This window comes from Podarcis vaucheri (assembly GCF_965113315.1).
Source record: "Podarcis vaucheri genome assembly, chromosome: 12".
NCBI classification, from domain to species: Eukaryota; Metazoa; Chordata; class Lepidosauria; order Squamata; family Lacertidae; genus Podarcis; species Podarcis vaucheri.
In genome coordinates this window covers 26,290,340-26,318,325 of record NC_138750.1, presented here as the reverse complement: position 1 = coordinate 26,318,325, position 27,986 = coordinate 26,290,340, and the positions used below count along the sequence as shown (strand labels likewise).

Sequence of the window (27,986 nt, the reverse complement as noted above, 5' to 3'; positions counted from 1 at the left end):
CTAGAATGCCTGAAAAGAGGGGGGAAATCCACAGGCCAAGCTCCTACCACTGACAGCTGACTGTGGGGACAGACCCCACAAACCTTCTGTGCAAACTCAAGACCAATCAGCCCCATGTGTGTGTTTGCAGCTGTGGGTTCCTTTGGGAGGAAGGATGGAATATAATATACTATACAGTGGTAACTCAGGTTAAGTACTTAATTCATTCTGGAGGTCCGTTCTTAACCTGAAACTGTTCTTAACCTGAAGCACCACTTTTGCTAATGGGGCCTACCACTGCTGCCGTGCTGCTGGAGCACGATTTCTGTTCTTATCCTGAAGCAAAGTTCTTAACCTAAAGCACTATTTCTGGGTTAGCGGAGTCTGTAACCTGAAGTGGATGTAACCTGAGGTACCACTGTAGCTCCCAATGGATGAGAACAAAGGTCTGTCTAGCCCAGCCTTACCCAACCTGGTGCCCTCATATTTTGGACAACAGCTCCCACTAGCCCCACCCACCATGTTCACTATTGCATGATGGGAGAGTTGTGGTCTAAAACATCGGGGGGGGGCACCAGCTTGGAGAAGGCTAGTCTGCCCTCAACTTCCTGTTTCATATATTGCCAATTAAGTTTGTGGAGAAAGATAATAGTTGGGCCAGCCTGAAAGCCTTCTGCTGCATTGATTTTACTTGCCCTCACCTTACCAGGGGCAAAACTGAGCCTAGGAAGCTGCCTTACACCGAGTAAGATCATTGGTTAGTCTAGTTCAGTATTGCCTACACAGACTGGCAGCAGCTTTCCAGGGTTTCAGACAGGGGACCTAGGAAGTGGGATCTGACATGCATTTGACACAGGATTTCGTATTTTAAGACATCTTTCCCCACTCTGCTGCCCTCCACGTGTTTTGAACCACCAGCCCTATCAACCCCAGATAGATCACTTGTGATGGCTCCTTGCCCTAGCTCACATTACAAAGCAGTTATTTAGCAGACCTGGTTTTTTATTATTTTGCCTCTTCCTTTCTTTTTTGTTGCAGAAATCCCATCTTCTAGCTATAAAATCACAGGCTGGGAGAGGAATTCCCGCATTGCAGGGGGTTGGACTAGATGAATCTTGGGTCCCTTCCAACTCAACGATTCTATGAATCAAAAACGCAGTTAATCCAACCCAAACTTATTGCAATACAGATGGGCGGGGTATAAATATATTATTATTATTATTATTATTATTATTATTATTATTATTATTATTATACTCTTGGGTCTCTCTCTCTCTCTCTCTCTCTCTCTCTCTTCCCTCATTCAATCTTGCTTTTCAACAATGGGTAAAATCTATGTTTCTGTTTAAAAATAACATCACAAAAAATTTAGAACCAAAAAACATTAAATGTATTACTATGTTTGATTTAACTCAGTTTCAAGAAGTGGAATTTCACCCTCAGTGAACATACCTTTATTGTTTGCATTCTTTTTTTTCTAATCTGTCATCATGTTGATTCAGGCAATGAATTTAAGACCATAGTCCTATGCATATTTGTAAGGGAGGAAATATTGTTTGCATGTTTATCTTAATCCTTTGTAGGAAATGATTGATGATGGTCAAGGCTTTACTGTAATCTAGGGACTCTGCCAAGGATCGGCTTTAATGTATGCCTTTGTGCTAAATTTGCTCAGGGAGACTGTTTGGCACCAGAGGGCAGTCGCTGGATCTCCTGGGTTGGTATGAAAGTGCATGGGCAAAAATGTTTCTGTTGGAGGTAGCATTGTGGGGTCACATGAACTGGGTGCCTTCAACAGGAGATTGGTGCAAATCTTGAGAGCCCATCCACACTTGCCTGCAAAGCCCAGAGTTTCTGTATTCGGTTTGTCACCTTGAGGTCCATACCTGAGCTCCTTGTGCTCTGGTATATGGCTTTTAGAATGTGGTGTTTCTTGTTCTGCTCCCGGGTTTTCCATTATTCATTCTTTCCAGCAATGCCCAACCCCAGTCCTCGTGGATTAACTGTCTACAGTGGAAAAAAATGAGAAAGGCATAAGCGTGCATTGGTTTTAAAACCAACTACAGTGGTACCTGGGGTTACATACGCTTCAGGTTACATACGCTTCAGGTTACAGACTCCGCTAACCCAGAAATATTACCTCAGGTTAAGAACTTTGCTTCAGGATGAGAACAGAAATCGTGCTCTGGTGGCACGGCGGCAGTAGGAGGCTCCATTAGCTAAAGTGGTGCTTCAGGTTAAGAACAGTTTCAGGTTAAGAACAGACCTCCGGAACGAATTAAGTACTTAACCCGAGGTACCACTGTACAGGCATACCTCGGCTTACAGATGCTACGGTTTGCACGATTTTGGGTTGCGCACCACGCCAAACCCGGAAGTATTGGAACAGTTTACTTCCGGGTTCTGGCGCTTGCGCATGCACAGAAGCGCTGAATCTCAACCCACATGTGCGCAGATGCGGTGCTGCGGGTTGCGGACGCTGCGGGTTGCGGACGTGCTTTCAGCACGGATCACGTTCGCAACCCGAGCATCCACTGTACAGTGGCACCTCAGGTTACAGACACTTCAGGTTACAGACTCCGCTAACCCAGAAATAGTACCTCGGGTTAAGAACTTTGCTTCAGGATGAGAACAGAAATTGCACGGTGGCAGCGTGCTGGTAACAGGAGGCCCCATTAGCTAAAGTGGTACCTCAGGTTAAGAACAGTTTCAGGTTAAGAACGGACCTCCAGAACGAATTAAGTTCTTAACCCGAGGTACCACTGTAGGTAGAGGAAAATCTGGATTTATAGGGGAGAAAGTGAAAGCAGCTACTTTCAGTGAATGTAGCATAGATCAGGAGGAATTAAAAGCTGCATAATCCAAGTTAAGTAGAAGTGTGGATGGGCATTGATGAGTCTACTTACATAATGACCAGCATAACAGACTAGTTTAACGTCCAAAATACATGCAAACGCTTAAATTTCCTCACTTCTCCCACCTAACTCAAGATGTCGGGCTTCACTACACAACTCACTATTCTGGGTTGGGTAATTTGTTTTTCTTTATATCTGCTGCTAAATCAAGAAGAAGAAAATCTTCTCAAAGCAATATACATAGTAAATAAAAAATCAAAGGTAAAAATATAAAAAGAACATAAAACTGGGTCACTTTTCTGTGATGGTAGTGATATGGTGATAGTTAGACAAACGCGGTATTTGAGCACAGCATGTCTGCGATGCTCACCTGGAGATAAAGACCTACCTTTTGAGAGATGATAAAAGACCAGAATGATTAGATGTTTGGAAACAAAGCACTACTGAAATGATCCCAAATTGGATGTTCCTTGCTAGTGTTTCACCAGGGGTCAGTTTAAAAGCTGCTACTGCTGACCCTTTTTGATGCAAAATGTCAAAAGTCAGGTTTCACTTTCAGTTCACGCAAACACTCACCTGCGCTGGCCTCCATCTCTGCCAGAATCTCAGAGAAAGCTCCCTTGGATAGTCATGAGGATAAATGTGCCCATGCTTAAAGCAATAACAGATGAAGAGAAGGAGGAAATGAAAATCATGCCAGGTGCCATCTTAGAAGAGAAATCATTTCCTGTATAAGAGGAGAGGGGGATTACCTCTTCTAAGAAGCCATCTGAAGTTTTGTAAGCATTTAAAATGATTGTTTATTTGCCTGATAAGCAAGGGCTGTTTTTTTTAGGTTATGAAAAAACACTCTTGCTGCTTAATGTGTTCTAGAGTTACCATATTTCAGAAGGTGAAAATCTGGACACCAAAGTTGTTGATGTCTTCTTTTTTGCCAAAGTTGTTGAGCTTTGTTCTAGTTTTTTAAAAATAAGTTTTTGGCTGTTTTTAATCAAATTCTCCAAAACCTACACTGCCGTACGTCCAGATTTTCCCGGATGTTTAGCAATTTCCGCCCAGACACAGTTTCCAATGGCCGAATCCCAGCTATGTCCGGAATATTCCAAATGTATGGCAACCCTATGTATTCAAAACCTGGCTTTAGTTTACTCATATTTTATTCTGTCCATCCAACACAGCCTCCTTTGTAGCACACCTGCACCAATAACTTCAGCTGTTATTTAGAGCCAGCTGGCAGCAGCAAGTGGTAGACCCGGTAAATCTTTTAATCTTCCTCTCCAGATATGAAAGATGACTTGAACAGATGTACAATGCTGGTTTTCTTTTTTTTCTTTTCCTCCTCCTTTTTCCTGTCATTATCTAATCCTGGTTTTCTATATAACTTTGATCCCACCTGGAATACCTTGTCCAGTTCTGGGCACTACCATTTAAGAAGGATATTGATAAGCTGGAGATAAGGGTATTGATAAGCTGCAGAGCTGGGTGGCCATGATGATCAAGGATCTGGAAACCAAGATAATAATTTATTATTTATATTCCACCCATCTGGTTGGGTTTCCCCAGCCATTCTGGGTGGCTCCCATCAGAATATTAAAAACACGATAAAACCAAGGCTTACGAAGAACAGTTGAGGGGAGTTTAGCCTAAAAAAGAGGAGACTGAGGACTCAGCTACATTAGTAAAAAAAAGTTTTGGCTGTGTTATAAACATGCAACTCCAGATGGCGGAAGAGAGCAAAAGAAAATCAATGCAATTTTTACATAGTGTTTTTTGTTTGTTTGTTTGTTTGTTTGTTTGTTTGTTTGTTTGTTTGTTATAACAATTTAATTTCTGACTTACAGCGTTTCCCCCCCTGTGTGTAGATCCACCCTGAGAGGAGATATGGTAGCCATCTTCAAATAACTCAAGGGATGTCACACAGATGAGGGAACAAGCTTGTGGGGTGACAAGTGATTCCCAGGAAGCTTCTGATTATGGAGACGCTGGATCCTCAGGGGTTGTCGGTTCGAGCCCCACATTGGGCAAAAGATTCCTAGATGATGGGCTAGATGATGTCGTGGTCCCTTCTCACTCTGATTACTCAATAACCCTATAAACCTGGGGTGGGACTGCAGCTTGGGAACAGAGAAGATGCTTTGCATACAGAAGATATTCGGCATTGCCAATGGAAGGAGTGGGAAGCAGGTCATAGGAGACCTGCTTGAGTTTTTGGAGAGCTGCTGTCCGTCTGAGTAGGCCACGGACAGCATGGAGCCCTAAAGATGTTTTTGAACTGCAGCTCCCATCATTCCTGACAATTGTCAATGCTCGCCGAGACTGATGGGAGTTGTAGTCCAACAGCACCCAGAAGGCAGTGCATAGTGTACCCCTGGAGCAGGAAATAGTGGGTTAAATGAGCAAGTAGTCCGACTTGGTATAAATCAGATTTCTAATGACTATTGTAGTCTAGGCAATAGCAGATCTAGCTGCTATCAAGATGAACTTGTCTTATATTTCTTTAAAAAAAGTCAAACAACAACTGCCTGGGTGAATTGTATTGCATTTTAATTTACAGTATTGACTTGGAAAAACAACAGTGCCTCTTGCTTTCTTTTTCCTAAGGCTACAATGCTTAAAATACCTGCTTTTAAAATAACATTCCTGAGTTCCATATCCTGATATTGTTCAGGGGGGGTTGGTGCACTAGTAACAGGTATGTTGCCCTGAAGATCCTAGAAAATGGATATTGGCCAATAAGCTCGTTTGTGCAAAACTCAAAATGAAAATGCAATGTCCTGGGGGGGGGGGAGATTGCTTGCTCAGTTACAAGGAAAGCTTTGCAAAAATGTACCTCATTGGAAAGGTGGATCTGGTGCACCGATGTGAGATTGCCGTGATGCAAATAGGGCAGAAGTGGAAACCGTGGAAACGGCGAGATGGGGGAACATTGTGAGCGAGGTCTTGAGGGTGTGCATAGCGGGATCAGATTGTACAAGACTAAATATCACTAGGGAACCTACAGCTGCTGCTGGTTCCTGTGACTCACAGAGCCAAGGACAAAGGGGTGAACATGCACTCGCAATGTCTTGAGGGAGGAAAACAAGCTGTGGCTACGGGTGGAATCACTCGTGACATCTCCATGCATGAAAGGGAATTTGATGGAAGCAGATAAGCTAACAGTGCTGCTGTTATTATAAACACTCTTGAGAACATTGTTCAGACAAAGATGCAGGTTTGTGGTGCTGTAGGCCATTAGGAAATGGTTGAACTGTAGAGTCATACTATGTTCCAGAGACTCCTGGGGTTTCTCAGGAAGATCAGCTGTGATTCTTTGGCCAAGAGGTCAATAATTTATTTTTACTACAGTGGTACCTTTGGTTGTGAATGGGATCTGTTCCAGAGCCCCGTTCGCAACCTGAGCAGAACATAACCCGCATCTGTGGATCACGATTCGCTCCTTCTGTGCATGCACGTGACGTCATTTTGAGCATCTGCGCATGCGCGAGCGACGAAACCCGGAAGTAACCCGTTCCGTTACTTCCGGGTCGCCGCGGGACGCAACCTGGAAACGCTCAACCTGAAGCGTCTTTAACCTGAGGTATGACTGTATTTGTTAAATTTGTGTACTACCCTTCATCCGAAGATCACAGGGGCAGTTCACAACGTAAAAGTGCAAAATGAGAACACAAAACGCATAATAAATCAACAAACGAATAACTCCCCTTTCACAAACACGTTTAATTTTCGCCTGGGGGCCTAAAGACATGTAATGAAGGCACCAGGTGAGCCTCCCTGGGGAAAGCATTCCACAAACGGGGAGCCACCACAGAAAAGGCCTCTTCTCATCTTCCCGTCTTCCAGGCCTCTCTTCTTGGGACACACAAAGAAGGGGCTCAGATGATGGTTCCAGGTCAGTTCGCATGGGGAGAGTTGGTCCTTGCGGAATAAGTAGAAACCTCTATAAATGTGGAATAAGTAGGAATCTCTATGGAGGTGAAGAGCTAGAAATTTAAATTGGTTTTTAGATAATTTCTCATATCACCATGGTACCAGTCTTAAGCTGAAGCTTTTATTTTTCACGACAAAAAACCTTTTTGGCGTCTGTTCTTCCAAGTTACTTAATTGGATTTAATAATTGCATTCTGTGCTGTGGGAGGGCATGGGAGTTCTGGAGGGCAACCAAGCAAAGCATAGACTGCATACATGGCATTGTTATTCATGTTTCCTCTTTGAGCTGCTCTCCATGAATGCAGCGTTAGAAACGTTATTATTCTGACTGATGCAAGGTCAGCCCCAAACAGGTTGCTGCCTGAGACAAAAATGTCAGAAGCTGACTGTACTGCCAGATGAATCTTACGGCAACATTGGTGAGGGGAAGGTGTCCGCTGCTGCAGCCAAGACTAGCTCAGGTGACTCAGGCAGTGCTCTTGTCCAACAGAGAGGAACAGCTGAGGAGGGAAAGCTGAGAGGCTTTTGCTATTGGCTCATCCACACACACCAGCACCTGCCTCCTGGGGCATTCATTCTGCCGAATAAGGTGGTCACGTTAAGTGTAATGGGTTTAATTCACACAGAAATGGAAAATGTATATGCATTAATAATGGTTTAAAATGGGGAAATTCTATTGCTAACATTGTTTCCTCCCAAACAATAAGTTTCTAAGGATTCCCCGTTGTTTGTTTCTCTACTCTGTGCTGAGAATGAAGGTAAAGGTAAAGGGACCCCTGACCGTTTGATCCAGTCGTGACCAACTCTGGGGTTGCGGCGTTCATCTGCCTTTATTGGCCGAGGGAGCTGTTAGTCTTTCTCTGAACACAGCAGAGAACAAAATCATGTGATAATAGCTCTCCCAAAAGAGTTGCTTAGCCTTGGGCAGGCTGGGATGGGGGGCAGGGAGAGACACCATTTTGATTTTGGGATTACTTCATATTTTCTAAGACGCTGAGCCTGTGCTGGACAGCACACAAAACATTATATGGGTATTTTTTAAAAGTACATTTGATGTTTTAATGAAGAAAGTTCTGCCCTAAAAGTTTGAATAGTATTTTTCTGGGCCTGGGCAATGATTCAGTTCTTATGCTTCCAGTCGCTTTAAACTGTGCAATATTAATATCTGCAACAGGCCAGCCCTGCTTGTATGCCAGACAAAAAGTGCCTGGTTGGGATTCCCATAGTCCACACAGTGCCTGCTCCCAGTTTGAGCTGACAACTGGGGAAAGAGCCTTTGTTCAAAGCAGGGAGGGGATGTTGCTGCAGCACAGCTCCCATTATCCTTGACCATTGGCTGTGCTGATGGAAGTTAGACTCCAACCACCATAGGTTCCTTGCCTCACACATAAAGGAAAATTCCATCTGGGAGGAAAGTGGTTGTTAGCAGAGCACTGCGTAAACGCTATACTTATTTCTCAGCTTTCCTTTCAAGGGCACACTCTGCTGTAAGGAATAATAGCAAGATGGATCGACAAGTGTGGCTTTAACATTCATGGACGAGGTTCCATTTGCAAAGCTGGCGTTTAAGGCAAAGGTCGCCGCTGAATGAGTGCAATCATTGCAAACAGTGGTGCGCTCAGAAACTTGAGGCATATTGTTCCAGGGGAAGAGTGTTTGAGTCAGGCAGTGGGCAGAATAAAATAAAAGTACAAGGGCTAGAAAGGTTGACGCGGGCTGAGAGTTATTCACTATTGTAGAGAAGCTGGAACGTCATCGCCTGCCATGAGTAAGAAATTATGGAGCGTGAGAATGGTGAAGGTAGAAGAACGGAAGAGGGGAAGTCTCAGTCGGCTTGATAGGGCCCATGGGCAACCTAGTGAGGAATAATAGTCTGAGGCAAGAGGGAATAAATAGTGCCTAATTCTCATTGAAGTGAATTATGTGTGTGTGGACTGTATCAGGTCAGATTGTCACATGAGGGATCATATCTGAATGCGCTTTCTTTCTTTAAAAAAGTTTAAAAGTCTTCACATAGAAAATTAGATGTCAATGGAAATTTAGTTGTGTCCCAACACTGGCATGTTCCATGCTCAAGCTAATACAGTAGAACCTTGGTTCCCAAACTTAATCCGTTCTGGAAGTCCGTTTGACTCCCAAAACCAAGGCGTGGCTTCTGATTGGCTGCAGGAGCTTCCTGCAGCCAATCGGATGCCACAAGAGCCACGCCGGATGTTCGGCTCCCAAAGAATGTTCGAAAACTGGAACAATCACTTCCAATTTTCGATCGGGAGCCAGAATGTTTGGCTCCCAAGGTGTTTGGAAGCTGAGGTTCCACTGTAATAATAATATGACCTTCATCTTGATCGGCAACTTAGACTCAGGGGAGCCAATTTGGGCCCCAGGTTATGGGTGCCCAGCATGGTACTGGAAGTCAGGTTCCGAGGTCTTAGAAGACCTCAGAAAGCATCTCTGATGCCTTGGAAATGCTGTCCGAGGCCTTGCGAGAGGGCCCTGCTTTGTGGGTGCCCCTGCTTAGACTTCTGCTATTCATGCGCGTGGGAAAGGAGTGAGGGACCTATGGATTCCACCCAGAACTAAGGTTTTATTAAAAGCCTTTGGCTTTATGAATGACCAACCTGGAGGCTTCTGGTGGATGTAGGATGTAAATTCAGTTTTCTTTTTTCTTTCCCTAGATCATTTTGTCTGTGATCTTTGAGAGCGGACTGACTGAAAATAGAAACTTGACAGATGCCTGTTCCACTGCCACCACCTGCTCCTCCTCTTCCACCATCTCTTTCTGGAGGAGCCCCACCACCAGCTCCTCCTCCTCCTCCTCTTCCGCCATCTTTCTCTGCAGCTCCACCTCCTCCTCCTCCTCTACCTTCTTGTTCTGGAGGTCCACCACCTGCCCCGCCTCCACCTCCCCTTCCATCACCTTCTTCTGGATGTCCACCACCACCACCACCACCTCCTGCCTCTTTTTCATCATCTTCCGGAGGTCCACCATCACTGCCATCTTCATGCCCTTTGGTAAGGCTCATCTTTCAATTTTTTCCCTTGATTGTGATTGCAACATTGCGGTCTCACAATTAAAATTCTGTTTTGGACTTAGAAACTTAGCTACAAAGTCCTTGGTTTAAAATGTCTTATCAGTAGGTGTTATTCAAATACAGGTGGTTGTTTTTTTAATGAGAAAAATTAACTAGTCTTGAATGCCTAGACGTTCTTCTGTTTATTGCAGATTTCTCCATCCACTTGGTTGTCACCATTCCCAATGTTACAATGAGTCTGTTGACATAATCCATAGCTCAGTCGGTAGAGCATGAGACTCTTAATCTCAGAGTCATGGGTTTGAACGATTGGGTGAAAGATTCCTGCACTGCAGGGGGTTGGACTAGATGACCCTCAAATCTACAAGTCTCTGCTTCTGTGAGAACATGGTTGCGAAGGCAGAGAAACACAGGAAGATTCTTTACATTGTGACAGGCCACTAGTCCATCTAGCTTCAGTATTGTTTATATAAACCGACTGGCAGCTGCAATTATTATTTATTAAATTTCTATACAGTGGTACCTCAGGTTACATATGCTTTAGGTTAGAGACTCCGCTAACCCAGAAAATAGTACCTCGGGTTAAGAACTTTGCTTCAGGATGAGAACAGAAATCGTGCTCTGGCGGCGCGGCAGCAGTGGGAGGCCCCATTAGCTAAAGTGGTGCTTCAGGTTAAGAACAGACCTCCGGAACGAATTAAGTACTTAACCTGAGGTACCACTGTACCACCTTTCATCCAAGGATCATAGGGCAGTTTCTGGTTGGGTGTCTCCCAGCCCGACCTGGACATCTTCTGCTTGTGAGGCACATGGTCCTTCCATGGCACATTGTGCTTCCTAATATCCTAACTTCAGAGGCTGTAGCGCTGCCATATGTCTGCAACCAGACATTGCCGGAATTTCTGAAAATCAGTGAAAACGTTCGGGGCAACATATGTCGGAAGTGTTTCTTTTTCCCTTTAAAAAGTGCTAATTTCCCTCCCTTAAAATAGCTCAAAAACTCCTCAAAAACTTTTGTGTCCAGATTTTCATTTTTTGAAATATGGCAACCTCTAGGAGGTTTTTATTTCTTCATTTGCACAGAGAATTTATAGGCCTTGGTGTCTGTATCACGCACCTGCTAAGATTACCCAGCTGTTACTGCAGCTGCTAGGTTTTCTGAGGAAACTGGAATGAAGCTTAAGGAATGTAAATGGAATGAGTCCTCACGTATGCACTTCCTGTCCTGCAGTTGCAGCAACCGTCCAAGATGTTTGCATATTGTCCATTCTGTTTTCTGCATCGTTTGATCACCTCCACCTATTGGGAACAGTATTTCCCCCCCGTATTGTGGATGCTATTTGTTAAAAAAAGGTTTACCTGAATACAGTATTCTTTTTTTGACAAAGCCATTTCTGCCACTTCCGGTTAGAGACTCACGTTAGGCCTTTTAATAATACAAATGATACAAATACAGAAAATTGTGAATACGCACACATACTCACACTTCCTAGAGAGTAATTGGATACAGCGGGACTTCTTTATAAACAAACATTTATAGGATCAGACTACTGATTGAGGGATTAATGGACTAAGACTTATATGATAAACCATCTAACACTTTTTGAATTGAATGACATAATCATAAAACTGAGTCCCATTTTCTTTAACTGGGGATTAGGAGATTGGTGCCTTCCTGCGATTAGTAGAATTTGAATTTGAATAGAAGCCCACTTGAATAATTTGCACATAGGACTCTGTTCGACAGAATATAGCTTTTCAAAGCAGAACATTCTGGGGGTTTTTTAAACAGCCAAATTTATTCTGCCTTTCTACTAAGCAATTAATGTTTTTCTTAGGATACTTCACTAGATTGTATTAAATCCAACATCTATTAAATCACCTAAGTGAATTCAATAGGACTGTTCTTGCTTAATTGTTGTCACCTTTAAATAACAACACCTCTCTGAGCTTAACTAGGGTTGTGGGAATTTAACATGGAGTCTGGCATCTGATGTAGGAGTGAGAATAAAAGAGAAAATTGTATTGGGTATCACGAAGGATATTACATAAATTGCTTTGTGGATTTAAAAAAAAAACCTTTAACACTATTTTTCACTGGGAGGGGTAGCACTGAATTTCAATACACTAAGCTGTCTGGAAAATTACTGCAAGCTCTTGCATTTGAACAGGTGTTCTGTTTTTCTGTCTGATACTATTGCAACGAGAAACAATTTTCTTGAAGGCATCCTTGGAGGCAGATGGTGGCAACGATGTAAATAAGGGGGGAGATATTTATTTATGAACTTCCTGCGACTGCACTGTTTCAAACACTAGAAGATGCTTTGACAAATCCAAAATAATTAATGCTTTTCTCGAATAACAACCCATTCACATTGCTGTCAGTGCTGAAACAGAATCCTCTTTTAAGAAGAAAAATAATATCACAACCTTTATCCCTATCTCCATGTGCTTGGGAGTAAACCTGGTTGGATGCAATAGGGCTTACTTCTGAGTCAGCGTTGTGCTGGGCGGAAAACGCAGACAAATTTGAAGCAACCTCAATTTATTTTGTCTGCAGACTGATGCAAGCTCACGAAATGTGTGAATGTCTGCTGCTCTTTACACTCCATTACTGCATTATTTACTGTTAGTTAGTTAATGAAAGCAAGTTAATTAATAGCCTGTCCTTTGACAAAAGACACCAGGGCAGTTTACAGCAGCACAAAAAAATACAACACGAGTTAATTAAAACAGTCAAAGTTAAAAACAACAACAACATCCTGCCTCTTATTTAGATAACACCTGAGTGGCTGACCTGGGTAGATAGCCAGCTCCCCCTCCTACCCAGAACATAATTTCCAAATCCTGGCTCTAGACCTGAGGTCTAGGTAAAAGTTAAGCTCTAGGCCCAGGGGTGGGGAGCTTGTTGGACTACAACACCCATTATCCCTGACCATAGACCATGCTGGCTGAGGTCTTTGGGAGCTGGAGTCTATCAACATCTGGAAGCTACAGGTTCCCCCCTCCCCCACTTCTCTAAGCAGTGGGGTTCTGGGGGTGAAATCTACCAGAGGCAGGTGTGGTCTGAAAACTTAAGTAACAAGGCAGATGGTAAAGTGGGCCGGGATGAGTACATAATTGAAAGCAGGTAGCGGTCTAAATCCAAAACAGCAATCAAAGCTAGGTAGAAGTTGCCTAGGGAGAGTCTTCACATAAGGAGCAAGATGCTCATGCAGACTGAGGAGTGATATCTGATTCAAGGGATTGGTGGGTGGTGACTGGCCCTTGGGTCAGGTATGCTCAGGTATTAAAGGTAAAGGGACCCCTGACCATGGTGCACAGCTTCCAGGTCATGTGGCCAGCATGACTAAGCCGCTTCTGGCGAACCAGAGCAGCGCATGGAAATGCCGTTTACCTTCCCACCGGAGTGGTACCTATTTATCTACTTGCACTTGACGTGTTTTCGAACTGCTAGGTGGGCAGGAGCAGGGACCGAGCAACGGGAGCTCACCCCGTCGTGGGGATTCGAACCGCCGACCTTCTGATTGGCAAGTCCTAGGCTCTGTGGTTTAACCCACAGCGCCACCCGCGTCCCTTGCTTTTACATAGTTCCATCCTTATTTCAGACATTGTGATATGTTGTTATATGTTGTGATGTTTGGCTGGTATCTGTATATTGCAATGTTGAAAACCAGATATCACTCAGCCTTAGCAGTCACACTCTTTGCTTGAAAACCGGGGGGGGGGGTTTGGTGCATTCCCATACCTATTGATACAAGAGCACAGTGGCGTACCGTGGGTTGTCAGCACCCGGGGCAAGGCAAGTAATTTGCGCCCCCTAACCCATGGATTTGCGCCCCCTAACCCGTGGATTTGCGCACCCTAACCCTAACCCCCAGATGTTGCGCCCGGTGCGGCCGGGCCCCCCTGCACCCCCCACGCTACGCCACTGCAAGAGCATGAACACTCAAATGGAGTTAGAACGTGTTGGGTGGCTGTTCTGATCCACTGGCCGGCAGGAGGGCTTGTAGGGATGGTTGGGTGCAGGGATACCAAAGGAGGGTGCCAACAACAGGAGAATGGCCCGTTCTAGTGCTTTATTCAAGAAGGCATAGACTTGCAGCAAAGCATCCCACCAGTTCTCCTAGCCTTTGTAGAAGCAGGATGGACACTGCAGCAAGGAGACGGCTTTTCTGCACCCAAGCAGATGTACAGATGTTCTCTATGCACAAAGCAGCATATGTCATTTTATCTAGGACTTCCCATCACTTCACCTGCCCAGAAGAGGACATAGGTGGCCAATACCCAGTTCTTACAGATAGCTCCCTTTTCTGGGCTCAGAGCCCAGCACCCCAAGCCCCACAGATATGGGTAACATCAAACCAAGCCACTTAGAATATTATCAAAGCAAATGAATGCAAACATACGCAAAGCATTCCCCCAGCAATCCAACAGTGGCCTTACTCCCCCTCTGCCCAAAAATTTATGTAAGTTTTTCATAGCTTCCCACTTGAACCTTCTATTTTTTTAAACACACACACACATTTTTGGGAGCAAAGATACTGTGTGGTAAAAAATAGAATAACCCTCTCTGCTGAACAGTCAGCCTATTAAATATATGACTCATTCCATCTCATTTTAAAAAGGAAAGGAAAGAGGGAGGTGCAACACTCCTTATCTAACCTGACATTTCTTATATACGAAAGAGTAGAAATTCTCCTAGTGTGACAAGGTAAACGTAGAGCCAAGTGAACATGTTCTAATTTAATAAGCCTGGGTCATAGCAACTAATGTTATCCTGATCTACCGGAGCAATTTGAGGGATTCAGTAAAACACACTGTCTTCCAGTTTTTGTCGTCTTCAGAGCCTTGGCAAAAGGCCCAAATGTTTTTCTTCCTAATGGTGTGCCCTTTGCTTTTCTAATAATAACATAAAAGGCCAAACAAGACTGACACCTTTCTCGCTGTCTCTCTGCTTACAAATTCTGCAGCCTTGGAAGAAAATCGATTTTCCATTCATTGCCAGAGTTTCAAAGGGCTAATCTATATTATTATTATTATTTTTTTAAAAGCAAACGGGATGGGTGTGTACCCAAGATTGCTCATCGTCAAGAGTTGACCAACTGAAATTAATGGACATAAATTGGTCATGTTCATTAATTTAAGTGGGCTTACTTTGAGTATGATTGGGTACAATCCAATGTATTGTGGCATTGCACCCCAATCTCCAAGTGGTGTGAGATTCCAGGAGCTTTTCCAGGGTTTTCTTTGGAATGAGGCACAGAGACGACTGTGGTGTCTTTCATGCTATATGGTTTATTTGCACATATATACAACCTGAGCCCACGATGGAGGGGTTTGCAGCATTCAGACCCCCAAAGGGTCTTGCTTCTCCCGTAGCCACAGCCTTAGATTCCAGCAGAAATCAAGCATGGCTCTGACCCCATGCCTTCCCAGCCTCCTGTCTCGCTTCCAGCTTCTAGCACACATAACTCCAACTCTCCACTCTGACCTTTGTTTTTCTAACTAGCAGTCAGTGGAGAGCGGCCCACCCATTTTCTATCCAGCACAGATCCATTTCCTTTGTTACCTTAATCACCAATGACCACACCAGGAAGCTAGCAGACTCTCCTCAAGTGTCCTCTTTTCCAGGGACAGTCCCGGATTTATAGAAGCCATTCTGATTTGATCCTGGAATGTCCCCCTTTCCCTCTATTTCCATCGGAGAAGCGCTGGAGGGTATGGTTATACAACCTCCAAGCCAAGGAGATAAGTAACTATACAGCCTTTAGAAGACATCCGAAGGCAGCCCTATATTGGGAAGGTGGTTTTTTTTTAAATGTTTAACGTTTTACTATGTTTTTATATATGTTGGAAGCTGTCCTGAGTGGCTGGGACAACCTAGTCAGAGGGAGGGATATAAATATTATTATTATTGTTATTATTATTATTATTATTATTGAATAGGACATCCTTATTTTCATTGGAGAAATGTTGGAGGGTATGAGCTAGCCTAGCTTTTCCAGGAATTTGAGTCATCCTTTAGATTTTAACACTTGCTGGATTAGGTCTTAGAAGGGTCTTGGCAAACAGCCTATTCCACCCTAAACATAGGACAATATAGAGTCGTACCTTGGTTTTCGAACAGCTTAGTTCTCAAACGTTTTGGATCAAGAACACCGCAAACCCAGAAGTGAGTGTTCTGGTTTTTGAACTGTTTTTTGAAGCCGAACATCCGATGGGGCTTCCACGGCTTCCGATTGGCTGCAGGACCTTCCTGCAGCCAATCAGAAGCCGTGCTTTGGTTTTGGAAGTCAAATGGACTTTGGAACGGATTCCATTTGGCTTGCAAGGTATGACTGTATTGCTTTGCTATTCCTACTAAAAGTAAAGATAGTTGTGTTGGGCAAGTCAAAATCCATATTAGGGCAATACCACTATTAGGCCAACCAAAATGTTATAAGCTTTTGCTGTTCCTGTGCATTCCTAGCCATTTCCACAATGGTCAAGGGTTTATTGGCATCTCAAGTATCAGGGAAGGAAGATTGAATGCCCCAAAGTGACCAATTTCTCCCCTAATCCACCAAAATGCACATTGCATTCTTCAATATAAGTATTGTGTATGTTCAGAGTTTACTACTCTGTCCAGTCCTCCCCCCAAAATTATCTACTTATTTTGGAAAGGGAGGGGGGAAAGCTAGTATTTAGCATGCAGAGATGACACAAACTGTAGATATATGAACCCAGGAACAAAACCACAGCTGTTAGTTCTAAATTTAAACCTACGAGGTCCTGCTATCTCACCCAAGCAGCAGAGCTACGGCAAAACCGTTTGTGGGAGTTGCTGAGATAAATTATTTGTAACAGCACTGTAAAACAAGAAGCAAGGAGTTATTCTGTTCCAGTGATGTTTCTTCAGTTTTTCACAGTACGTATTGCTTATTCTTCCAGAGGAGATAGGTGAAATTGGTTGTAAATTCCACTGTTGCGTGTGCTGTAGCATTTGCTAATTATATGACTCATTCAGGTTTTTGGTAGCGCTGGTAAATAACATTGTCTCTCTGTGAAATTTCTAAAGGCACTTGAGGACTGAGTTATGGAAGCTAATTTATAAAGCAATATATTCATCCATGCATTTATTTATTTTTTGCAACAAATGTAGCCATAAAGAATGCAAGCTATTAAAGGGATTTTACATCATCCCCCCAGGAATGTTTCTAACAGGACAGTACCCAAGTGTGCCATCTAGAGGAGCTTATGCACTTTTAGAAGAAAAGAAAAATGAGGAACCTGCTGTTTAAAATGCTAATACATAGACTGGCAGTTCTTAGCTTATCATTAGGAGGTAGGTTTGTGCTACTTGTGTTATACTGGATATCTCTTTCAGACAAATAATAGCCTGTCCTATGAGCATTTCGGGTGTTTACTTAGTGGCATCAAACACATTCTAATGTGAGCGAAATGCTACTGCAATGCTGCTGCTGCAATTGTTTATTCTCTGTACAGTGGTGCCTTGGTTCTCAAACGCCTTGGTACTCAAACAACTTGGAACCCAAACACTGCAAACCCAGAAGTAAGTGTTCCAGTTGAACATGCTCCATTTTGAGTGTTACCCTTCCACTTTTTGTTTTGTTTTTGTGACTGTGTGGAACCCAGTTCAGCTACTGACTGATTGTGTGACTGCAGTATATTGTTTATTGCTTTCATTTTGTGGATCAATGGTGTATTCCATTTGTCATCAACACACACCACACCACACACCCATACCACACCTCAACAAGGATATTATGGGGCTGAAAAAAATATTCAGAAAAGGGCAACCTAGAGGATCAGTGGCTGCTATGAGGACAGGTCACAACATCCAGAGCTTTAGGAGAGTAAAGCAGGGATATGATGATAAAGGTGTATAAAATTATTTTTGGTGTGGGGAAAGGGTCCCCCCAGGGAAAAAATCTCATCGGTATCTGGTTGGTCACTGCTGTAGCTTAGTCTTGTCTGGATGTCACACCTGGATGTCCTACCTAATAATAATAATAATAATAATAATAATAATAAATTAATAATAATAAATTATACACTGCCCATCTGGGCAGCTCCCAACAGAATAAAAAACAAACAAACATATCATACATTCAGATAAGGACCTGCTGGATCAAACCAAAGATTCAGCACTGTTTCTACAGTGGCGGCAACAGCAACAACAACAACAACAATAACAACAACAACAAAGACCCTGTTGAAATCTCATAGGAAAGATACAAGCACAGCAGCACAATTTTATTTTATTTTTTGAAGGAAATGCTGTTTACAGGTCTGTCTGTGTCCTTTGTCAGCTCCTTTCACTCTGGAAAAGCATTTCACTTTTGTGTCCTAGCGGAGTATTGCCATGGAGATAATGTGTTCTTCGTTAGGTTTGCCCCTTTTATCGACTGTGAATGAATGTCCAGGTCAGTCTAGCTCTGCCAGAGAAGGGAGTAGGCATTTCTAGATAAGCTTATTTGACAATGTCAGGAATGCTATAATAAAGACTGGCTATGGGAAGAATAAAAGTGTATTAAGCTTAGCCGTCAAATGGATCTTGGGGGTTATTTCAGGTAGTGGAGCTGCCTTTTCTGCAGAACGAGATCACTCATGACAGCTGTGGTTGGAGGCAAACCTCCCTGTCACATGACTAAAGTTGTGTACAGATTTCCATTTATTCTGACTCCTGTGCTTTCCTTCCACTGGCTCTTGAATCTATTTACTAGTGTCCCTCAAATATGCAACTGTCATTTCTAAAGAAATGTTGCTGTTGGGTGTCTGTCCGCCACCCTCAGACCATCTTCAGTATGCCAGGAAAACTTAAGCCGCACTCACTTTGCGGTTAAGCTGAGGTGTGTACATTGGAGACAGCCACTGCGCATGTGCCGATGACAGCATGTGCACAGATGACAGCTTCATGAATAGGAGCTGAAGGATGCTTGCCAGGGCAGGGAAACCAAATAGGAAATACGCATTGGGGTGGGGAGAGACATCCCAGCCTCCTCTCCAGTGGGGACAACAGCACACAGATGCAACTTGAAAAGCGGCAGGAGGGGAAACCAACTTGCTACACTTTAAGCCGCTAATGCAGGGGTCCCCAAACTAAGGCCCATGGGCCAGATAAGGCCTGAGGGACTCGTTTATCCAGCCCACAGCAACCCCTGCCGGCCACTCTTTCCAGTGCTGTACTGCGCGGCTGCCTACTTCTGGGTTGGAGGAGCACTGTAAATAGCGTGTGTGCATGTGTGTTATTTGCGCATGGGCAAGTGTTATTTCTGGTGCACATCCGGGTCGGACAAGGCCCATGCACATAAGCTTTCCCCAGTGCTCCTCCAACCTGGAATTGTGCCGGGAATAGCGTGTGCGCACGCGTATGGGCACGTGCTCCCCTGCCCTCCGGCTCGCCGCGCAATCGGCGCTGGGGACACCGGACCGAGGTGCGGTAAGTTTGCTGACCCCTGGCTAATATGTATATAGCCCAAGAGTTGCAGAGTTTGGTATGTTGATTCACTTCCTCCAGACTTGCCTTTGTCCCAGCTCACTTATGGTCAACGGAATAAACTGCACAAGCTGATTGAAAGTGGTCCTATATTGTGTGACTTCAAGAGAATTTCCCATGCCCGTTAGAGGAAGGATGAGTAGAAAAAAGCAGGAAAACAGCATTCAACTTGCATAAGATACGTTTGGCAGGCCCTACACTTCAGCAGTCCTAAGCCACACCTGTCTTTTGCCCTGGTCATAAGCAGGTGAAGTGAAAGTAAATCCCATTGATTTCAGTTTCACCGGCTTCCAGTTGCACCAATCTGGTTTCCGCTGTCTTTGCAACAGTGAGAAACAGATTGACATGTTCAGTGAGTGTCCGTAAGCTGTAAATACAGGATCTAGTGGTGGGACTGTACCAGTATCACAGTGGGATTGTGATTATTGTCTGGGGGGGGGGGATGTCTGAAGAAACAGAGCCAAAAAATAATTCATAATAGAATTGTAGCGTTGGAAGGGATCCTGAAAGTCATTTAGTCCAACCCAATGCGATGCAAATATACTGCAAAGAGACGTTTCCTAAAGCAGGCATTGCAAGACACGTTTGTTGCATATCACAGAGGTAGCCAAAACAGTGCTCTCCGAAGATTGCTGGACTCGGATTGGCCCTGATCAGTGGCCATGCTTGGCTGGAGCTGTTGGGGGAAGGAGGCAAATAACATCTAGAGGGCACCGTGTTGTATATTGAATAGCTAGCATAAACATAGCAGGTGGCGAACGATGACCCGGTGGTTTTGCTCACCTCCACACTTACAGCCTTCACTTACAGCCTACATCTTTACTTACAAGAAGGCGGGGGGGTGTAGCTCCGCCTGTCATAGGTTCTGGCTCCGCCTACTGTTGTGTTGTTCCTCCCTCCCATCTATCCTATCAATGGGCATCAATCACCTCTGGGCCCCATTTTCCCTAATGGACCAACCTTCCTCTCCTCTCCTCCTTGTGCTTCTTTGTTCTTCACCCTCTGTGGAACCGTGAGCCTCACTGTCTGCTCTCCTTGACAGGCAAACTCCGAGCCGCCCAAGCAGAGGAGGGAGGACTCCAAAAGCCGCAGTGCTTTGCTGCACGAGATCCAGAGAGGGACTCGGCTGAGGAAAGTATCGCAGACCAATGACCGAAGTGCACCGCAGATTGAAAGTGAGTCTTCAGCTTCCAGAACTTCTCCAAAGCAATGGTCACAGAGCTGTTTTTTCCCCAAGCTGAAAGTCCCTGTGGGCTTTTTGTTTTTGTTTTGCTTGGTTACCAAACCCTGGAAAAGCACCACGTAGATAAGCCTCTTCTACTTATGAGCTGGAAGTTGCTTATATTGGCCACATTTCTTGAGGTTTGGCCTGTCCAGTTCCACACCCCGCCCTGCAAAGACCAAGCCTCCCATTATAAGCCTCCTGCCTTTTGGTCTGTATTAATGTACAACTTCTTTGTATATATAGCAAGGGGGTGGACAGCCTATATCTTTTTTTCTGACCAGCCCAGGAGAGGAAACGTGTTGTGGATTCTTTCTTAAGACTCCCTAACCCCAGTTTGAAAAGTTAATTATGTTGCTGGAGAGGGGTGTTCTAAATGCAGACCGGACACTGTTCATCCTTTACTTTTTTCTTATTAGATTCCCACCCAGCCCCCTGGTCTTTCCTTTAACAGCATTTCAGTTGTTCATTGGCCCATGTCACAAGGAAAGTGGAACTGTGAATAGTTGCCATTTTCTCTGTAAAAAGGCAGGATTCACATATTCCAGCAAATTTAATTTTATTACAGTGTTCTTTTATCTATGCTCTGTAAATATTCCACTTTTTATTAAATGTTTGATCTGTATGGTCTCGGAATCTTGCTGTCAAGATGGATAGATTAGCAAGAAGAAGGTCCCTGCCTTCATTCACACACCAGAGGGTGCTGTGTTTCCAGATGTGGAGAATTGTGTATGTGGCTGTTGCATCAAGTCGCTTTCTTATTCATTATATGCTGCAGGGAAAGACACCGAGGGCAAAAATAAAAAGGGCCAGTAACTCGGAAAGCTTGATAGAATAACCCAGATTTAATTTTTATTTTATTCTTTTGTCACAGACTCTAGGAGGAGGGCCAGCAGGGATGGAGGAAGCTCAGGAACCGGCAGGAGTGACATCCCTCAGGCATTGGGGAACCTCTTTGCAGAGGGTTTTCCTGTTCTGAGACCAGTAGGCCAAAGGGATCTGACAGGTAAAAAAAAAAAAACATTTTTCTATTTAAAAACATCGTCCTCTTGCAGTAACTAGAGCCTGGGTAAACAAAACACGATGTTTTTTTCTTATGATACGTTTGAAAGAGACACTAATTTATTCTTCAGAAACAATAAACACACTCTCTCTATATATATATAATCTGTTTCAGTAAAACATTGTAGGGCAAGCTTCTTTGACTCTCCCTTTACACTCAGTTTCCCTAGCAACAATCTTATTTTGGCCCAGGATAGGAAAACCATCTAAACAGTATTTTTATATATTTAAAAGCCACCACGAACCACTCTTCAGCCATGGCTCGCAAGAGCAGTTTTCGGATTGGCCCATAAAAACAAATGTGACAAAAAAACCATATGGAAAAACTGGATAGCTCAGTTGGTTAGAGCATGGCGCTGATAAAGCCAAGGCTGCAGGTTCAATCCCCACAGCGGACAGCTGCAAATTCCTGCATTGCGTGGGTTGAACTTAGATGATCCTCAGGGTCCTTTCATATTCAGGCCCTTTGGCTGGAGCTGACAATAACACCAAGATGCCTCCAGGAGAACCTCTCTTGGAAGGACATTTCAAAGATGGAGTGCCACCACAGAATATGCTCTGTCTCTGTTCATCACCCATCACACGTCAGACAAGGGAGGGAGGGAGAAGGCAGCAGACAGGGAACAAGGCCTCTGAGGCAGGGCACGTTCCCCTGGTCCCAAGCCATTGAGTGAAAACCGGTCCTTTGACTTGTGCTAGTTCATTGACTAGCAATTAAGCGTAGAGTTTTCTGGTGTTGAGATGTTCCGTATGCCCAGTTAACAACCCCAGTGCTGCCACTTGCGTTCCCTGCAGTTCCCAGTCTTCAGAAGGCAGCCCCACCAGCAACACACTGCAGCAGTCTAAAAAGTGACGTGACAAGTGCCACTGAGAACCATGACCAGGTTTATCTCTATATACATATGCTCTCATTCCAATGAGAGAAATCTAATTAAAGCAAACAGTTTCTTGGGGAAATGTACATCGGAAATGGCAGGCTTAATAAGCTGGGTGGAAAGGGCAAAAAACGCCCAGATCTGTCCGTACCACGAATGCCCCAGGGCTTCTGCTGCCTCGCCTCGGTGCAGCATAACTTGAGATATACAGGAATGATTGCTCATCCCTGTTGAGTAGGAGGCTGTGAATTTCTGTCGTTCGCGTCGGAGCAGAATGTGTCGGGGTTTCAGGCACCTCTGCTCTGCCTCCTGGGAAATGGCCGAGTCACTGTTGATATTGCAGCGTCTGACAGCTAGTCTGTAGGATTGGAATGGCAGGCAGGCAATGGGGGTTTGTGGCAAAGGGAAACGAGATTTGTGAAGAGGCTGACAGAACAAATTCACATCTCTCTTTTTTGGTCATCCCTCAAAGCGCGTGGCGCATTGTTACCTTGGTTTATTTGCTGTTTCCTAAAACTTTTATTTGGTTTCCTCAGGTGGTCGAACGGGTCAGCCAAGCGCTGTAAGGACATCTCCTCCTGCAAAGGGTCCAGACCCACCAAACAATAATGGGAAGGCCAGCGGCAACCTTCAAACTGCGTCGGACAGCCCCAAAGCAGCAAGTCCACCGGAAGCATCCAAGGCCCAGCAAGCGATTCCGGCTCGTCCCAACATCCCTGCTCCTCCACCGCCGCCGCCGCCACTGCCGCTATCGCCTTCCTCCAGCAAACCTTCGCTTATCTTTCCCCCTCCTCCCTCTCTTCCCCCTCCTCTGCTTGAAAATCCCGAGAGCCTCCCCTCCCCAAGCGCCGCTGCCCCTTCTCCCCGCAAAACCCCAGCATCCCCTTCACACATGCCGGCGCCGCCACTGCCTCCCCCTCCCCCTCCCTTGCCGTTAGGGCCCCCTACTTCACTCCCAGGCAAAACCAGCGAGGGCCCCAGCCCATCGGCCTCCCAGCCTGACCTAAGGCTCAGTTCTCCTTCCGTGCCCCCTCCGCCACCGCCGCCACCTCCAGTGCCTTCTATGTCCACCTTTTCCTCACACAGGACGTCTTTGCCGCTGCCCCCTTCGCCAACTTCTCTCAGTGCCTCGAGCGGCAGTGGCGAAGCCCCGCCTCCGCTGCCCCCCAAGTCGCCGTTTGTGCAATCCCAGATGCAGAAGCCCAGCATTCAGTCGCTGCCTCTTCCCCCAGCCCCTCCAAGCACACAGCAAGTGGCTGTGACACACAAGAGGAGACAAGGCAGAGGCGGAGGTAGGAATGGCACTCTTTAGCTCCATCACCGCCGGTCCATTTCAACGTGCCATAGTCCAAAATGCAGGGGTCAGCCAAGGCCGTGGCCTGCAGCTTCCAGCATCCCCTAACATTGGCTACACTGGCTGGTGTTGGATTGTGTCTTTGCCACAATATTGCAAAAAGGGGTTACTATTGTTGTTTTACGTACGTTGCATGCTAACTAGCCTGTATGTTTAAAGTGGTCTCATGCCAATAAGGCTGCAACATCGGGGTTTTCTGAATATTTAGACCTTCTCTTTGCCTATAGCCTACTTCACAGGGGTGGAGTACAGGTTATTTACGCTAGCCTGAGCTCCTTGGGAGGAGGATAAGATGTAAGTGTAGTAAAAAACAAGTATAGAATCATAGAATTGTAGAGTTGGAAGGGACCCTAAGGATCATCTAGTCCAACCCCCTGCAATGCAAGAATATGCAGCTGTCCCATATGGGGATCGAACCTGCAACCTTGGCATTATCAGCACCACGCTCTAACCAACTGAGCTACCCAGGACTATGTATGTCTGATGCAATGTTTGCTTATCTTCTCTGAGCCTTTTTCTAATGTGTATTTTGTCTTAGGAAAGCTGATGACACCCCCAGCGCCTCCAGCAAGGTCTCCGACAACTGAACTCTCAAGCAAATGCCAATATGCTCAAGTATCTCCCTGGCTGCCTAGCCCAGACCTCTGCTCAGCAATTAAGAATGGGGCAGTCCACATAATGGGTAATGTTGATAAATTTATGTCTCTGCCCTGCCCAAAGACAAAAATGGCAAGCTTAAAACATGCAGGAACTTGTCTTCTCGCAAAACGATGGGGTATTCACCCATGAAGACTTGTTCAAATAAGGTGTTTACTAATTTACTAAGGAATGGCAAGAACCTAAACAATGATATTACAGGAAAAAAGCAAATTAAATTTTAAGGATGTAGCATTGAGCTTCTTTTGCTGTAGATTTTAGATACAAATGTAACTTCATGTTGTTGTTGTTGTTGTTGTTGTTGTGAGGTTAAGAAATGGATATTTGCTGGAATAACTGGGTGGAAACTTTTTTTAGAAATAGAGGGAGAATAATACCAATAATGTTTAGCAGCTATCTAAAAACTGAAAGCTGTTTACATGCACCCTCTCAAACTCTTTGTAAGGTGAAACAGTTTTATTATACTGTAAGTATCTTTACTGATGTTGTAAAAATTCTGCCATGCGATAAGTTTGCCAAATCGCTTAATGGCTGAGCATGGACATTCTGGCTCTTGTTGTTTTATTAAAAAATAATTTCACACACCACAAGTAACACGGAACACCCTCCACCTCAAAAGCATGCAAACAAAACATGCAAACCATTTTCAGGTTCAACATGCTCCCAAAAGAACTAATTCAATTTCCAGGAGTTGTTTTGCAAAACAAACTAGTTCCTTTCACATACAGTTCACAGGTGACTTCAAGTTCATCCAAATCATCACAGAATTGTAGGGCTGGAAGGAACCCCTAGGGTCACCTAGTCCAACCCCCTTGCAATGCAGGAATCCCAGCTATTTTTTCCCCAGCATTCAGAATATTATAAGCTCTTTGCTTGAAGTATAAAATACACTTGAGAAGACTAAGGAAACATCAAAACATGCACATAGTGGGATGTGAATGGTTTTATCTTTTTCAACAATTGTGATCTTTAAGCTTAATGGCCCAAGGAGTTTGAAGACGTGTGTGTGTGTGTGTGTGTAAGGTAATGGAGTTGAAGATTAACTCGAAATCTTTCAAAGTTCTACCCCAAAATGAACCTAATTCACACTCAGTTCAGTTGGCAATGAACTACTTTGGGTGTAGTTCAGAGATTTTTGAACTGGTGCAGTAAACTTTGTTGCCTCAAACGACTTTATTCCAAGAACTGTCTTAGACCATTCCTTTATCATTTTTCTACAGTTCCTTGAATTGGTTGAATTGTTGTAACTCAAAGGGGTGTTTTCCATTTAATTCTCCAGATGACTTTGAATCTAAATTTACTTTCCATTCCGTGGAAGAATTCCCTCCTCCTGATGAGTTTAAGCCATGCCAGAAAATTTATCCTAGCCAGGAAGCTAGAGGTAAGTGAGAAAGTTCTCTTACAGTCTGATCAGTTCAGGATAGTTAAATTATTCTACTCCTCTTAAAGACTAGAAACGGTTGCGTGATTATGACTCCTTAGAAATTTTCAAGAAACAGTGGCCTGGTCAGAAATAGAGGAGATGCTCACTAGACAGAAGTCTGCTTGGTCAGATCATGTAGATAAAAATAATCTGCGAGAGTTTTGCAGCTAGCATTAAAGGACTTGTTTCTATGTGCTAGGAAGCCATTGGCTTGGGTCACCTGGCTTGAATCCTCATTGCAGAATCTCCTTTAGCATTCTGAACTTGAGTCCACCTTTGAAACTCATGATTCTGTTACCAGAACAAGCCACAAGACTCGGACGCCTGCCTGGTTGGATTTGAAGGCACTGAAAGCTAAAGTGGCTTCTCCTTGCATGTCAGAAACATGCCTGAAATCTACGGACTTGGTTGTTCAGCCGTGGCTTTTTGTCATTTTGGTTTTCTAGCTAGCCTTCTTTCAATTCTTACAGATAGCACCAACAACCCTCCATTAAGGACACAAGTCAGATGAGAGAGCTCAGTAGCAGGAGCATCACTGGAAGGATCAGCAGAGCATTGTGCAACGTAGGACCCTGTTTCGATGACCGCACAGTACATGCAGGCAAAGCTGGCGCTACATCCAAGATCATTCGTGGTAAACAGTGGGATTGACTGGACTAGGACGCAATTGGAAACCTATTGTTGTGTAATTCCGTTTCAATTGCTTTAAACCTGGGCTGAGATTTGTTTTTAATTTTGTGGAATACTCAGTATATATATATAAATATAAAACATGAACTAGTAGCCCACCTGTGTGGGTCATACTTTATTTTCACCCTGTTCAAAATGCAAACGAGTTTGCATAGACGACAATGGTTGAAGTTCCTGCCTGTAGTATCTGCTGGATATAATTTATTCGACCACGTAAATCATGCTTTCAAACTAGGTTTGCTGTATTTAAATGTATGCAAGTTCCCATCCATTCCCTTAGGAATAATCCCCTTCTTTGCCTTGCCTCTCTGTAGTTACACTAAAATGGCTTTCCAGTTAATGCAGTGGTGTGGATTGCCAGTGGAGTGCAGCATGTGTGCATATATGTATATTCAAGTGTGTAGGTGATCAGCACTAACCTTCCTTAGCACAGCAGAGGATGGTACCAGGTGTTCACTGGAAAATGCATAAGCTCCAGCTGATTAGCAAGCATGGAATACCTTCTCCTGAATTTTGCCACGTTGCTGCCTTTCACACATCACCAACATCCCTCCTGGATGGTCTGTCCCATCCCATCCCTTTGATTAGGAAGTGGAGGAAAACCTGACAGCTGACTATTGAAATGAGGCAAAGGATAATAGAATGTATATTGACTAATGAGCATCTAGGCTACATCACTACACAACTGTGCCTCCTGGCATAACATTTATTATATTAACATCCCCAGCAAATCTGAAGGACCAAACTAGATGGTTATATGGCTCTTCTGAATAATGTTGCTCCAGATGAAGAGCATCAACAGGAAGCTGGAGGAAATGCAGCAGGGAAAACATTTTGAATAAGGGAAAATGGGGTTTGATACCTCCTCTGCCGCTCCTGCTTTCAAACTGGTAGTGTCCTCTGGTTGCTTTGTATTAAAAGGGGGGAAAGATGCCAGTATCTTACTCGTAGGGGCCACGCTAGGTACCATATAGCAAAAATATGTAAGAAGGGTAGCAGGTGTTCTTTTTTGCATGTGTGCGCGCTCTGTGATATTCAGCTTGGCTCCTGAAAGTAGGCTACTAGCACCTCTGATTTTAGCAACAAACTAAAGTTCTACCGTATTTTTCGCTCTATAAGACGCACCAAACCACAAGACGCACCTAGTTTTTGGAGGAGGAAAACAAGAAAAAAATATTCTGAATCTCAGAAGTCAGAACAGCAAGAGGGATCGCTACACAGTGAAAGCAGCAATCTCTCTTGCTGTTCTGGCTTCTGGGATAGCTGCGCAGCCTGCATTCACTCCATAAGATGCACACACATTTCCCATTACTTTTTAGGAGGGGAAAAGTGAGTCTTATAGAGCAAAAAATAGGGTACTTAAATGTTGTTTAAGAAGTGGGAAAGAGCAACGTAACACCTGTTCTTT

The 27,986-nt window shown here is 44.3% G+C and overlaps 1 protein-coding gene across 3 annotated transcripts in view; it reads left to right on the top strand.

The window, feature by feature from the left end:
• The window catches only part of WIPF3 (WAS/WASL interacting protein family member 3), a 31,802-nt gene extending 4,946 nt beyond the window's left edge, over positions 1-26,856 (top strand). For 2 of the 3 annotated variants that reach the window (XM_082193475.1, XM_082193476.1), the window contains exons 2-8: positions 9,437-9,773; positions 20,338-20,470; positions 21,392-21,523; positions 22,991-23,746; positions 24,347-24,490; positions 25,745-25,846; positions 26,359-26,856. In XM_082193475.1, coding sequence (XP_082049601.1) covers positions 9,492-9,773; positions 20,338-20,470; positions 21,392-21,523; positions 22,991-23,746; positions 24,347-24,490; positions 25,745-25,846; positions 26,359-26,399 — 1,590 coding nt within the window. In that variant the 5' untranslated portion in view covers positions 9,437-9,491 and the 3' untranslated portion in view covers positions 26,400-26,856. Of the gene's footprint in view, positions 1-9,436; positions 9,774-16,564; positions 16,704-20,337; positions 20,471-21,391; positions 21,524-22,990; positions 23,747-24,346; positions 24,491-25,744; positions 25,847-26,358 lie in introns of those variants that run through there. The other variant, XM_082193477.1, reaches the window with a different exon arrangement.
• Positions 26,857-27,986: the final 1,130 nt, after the last annotated feature.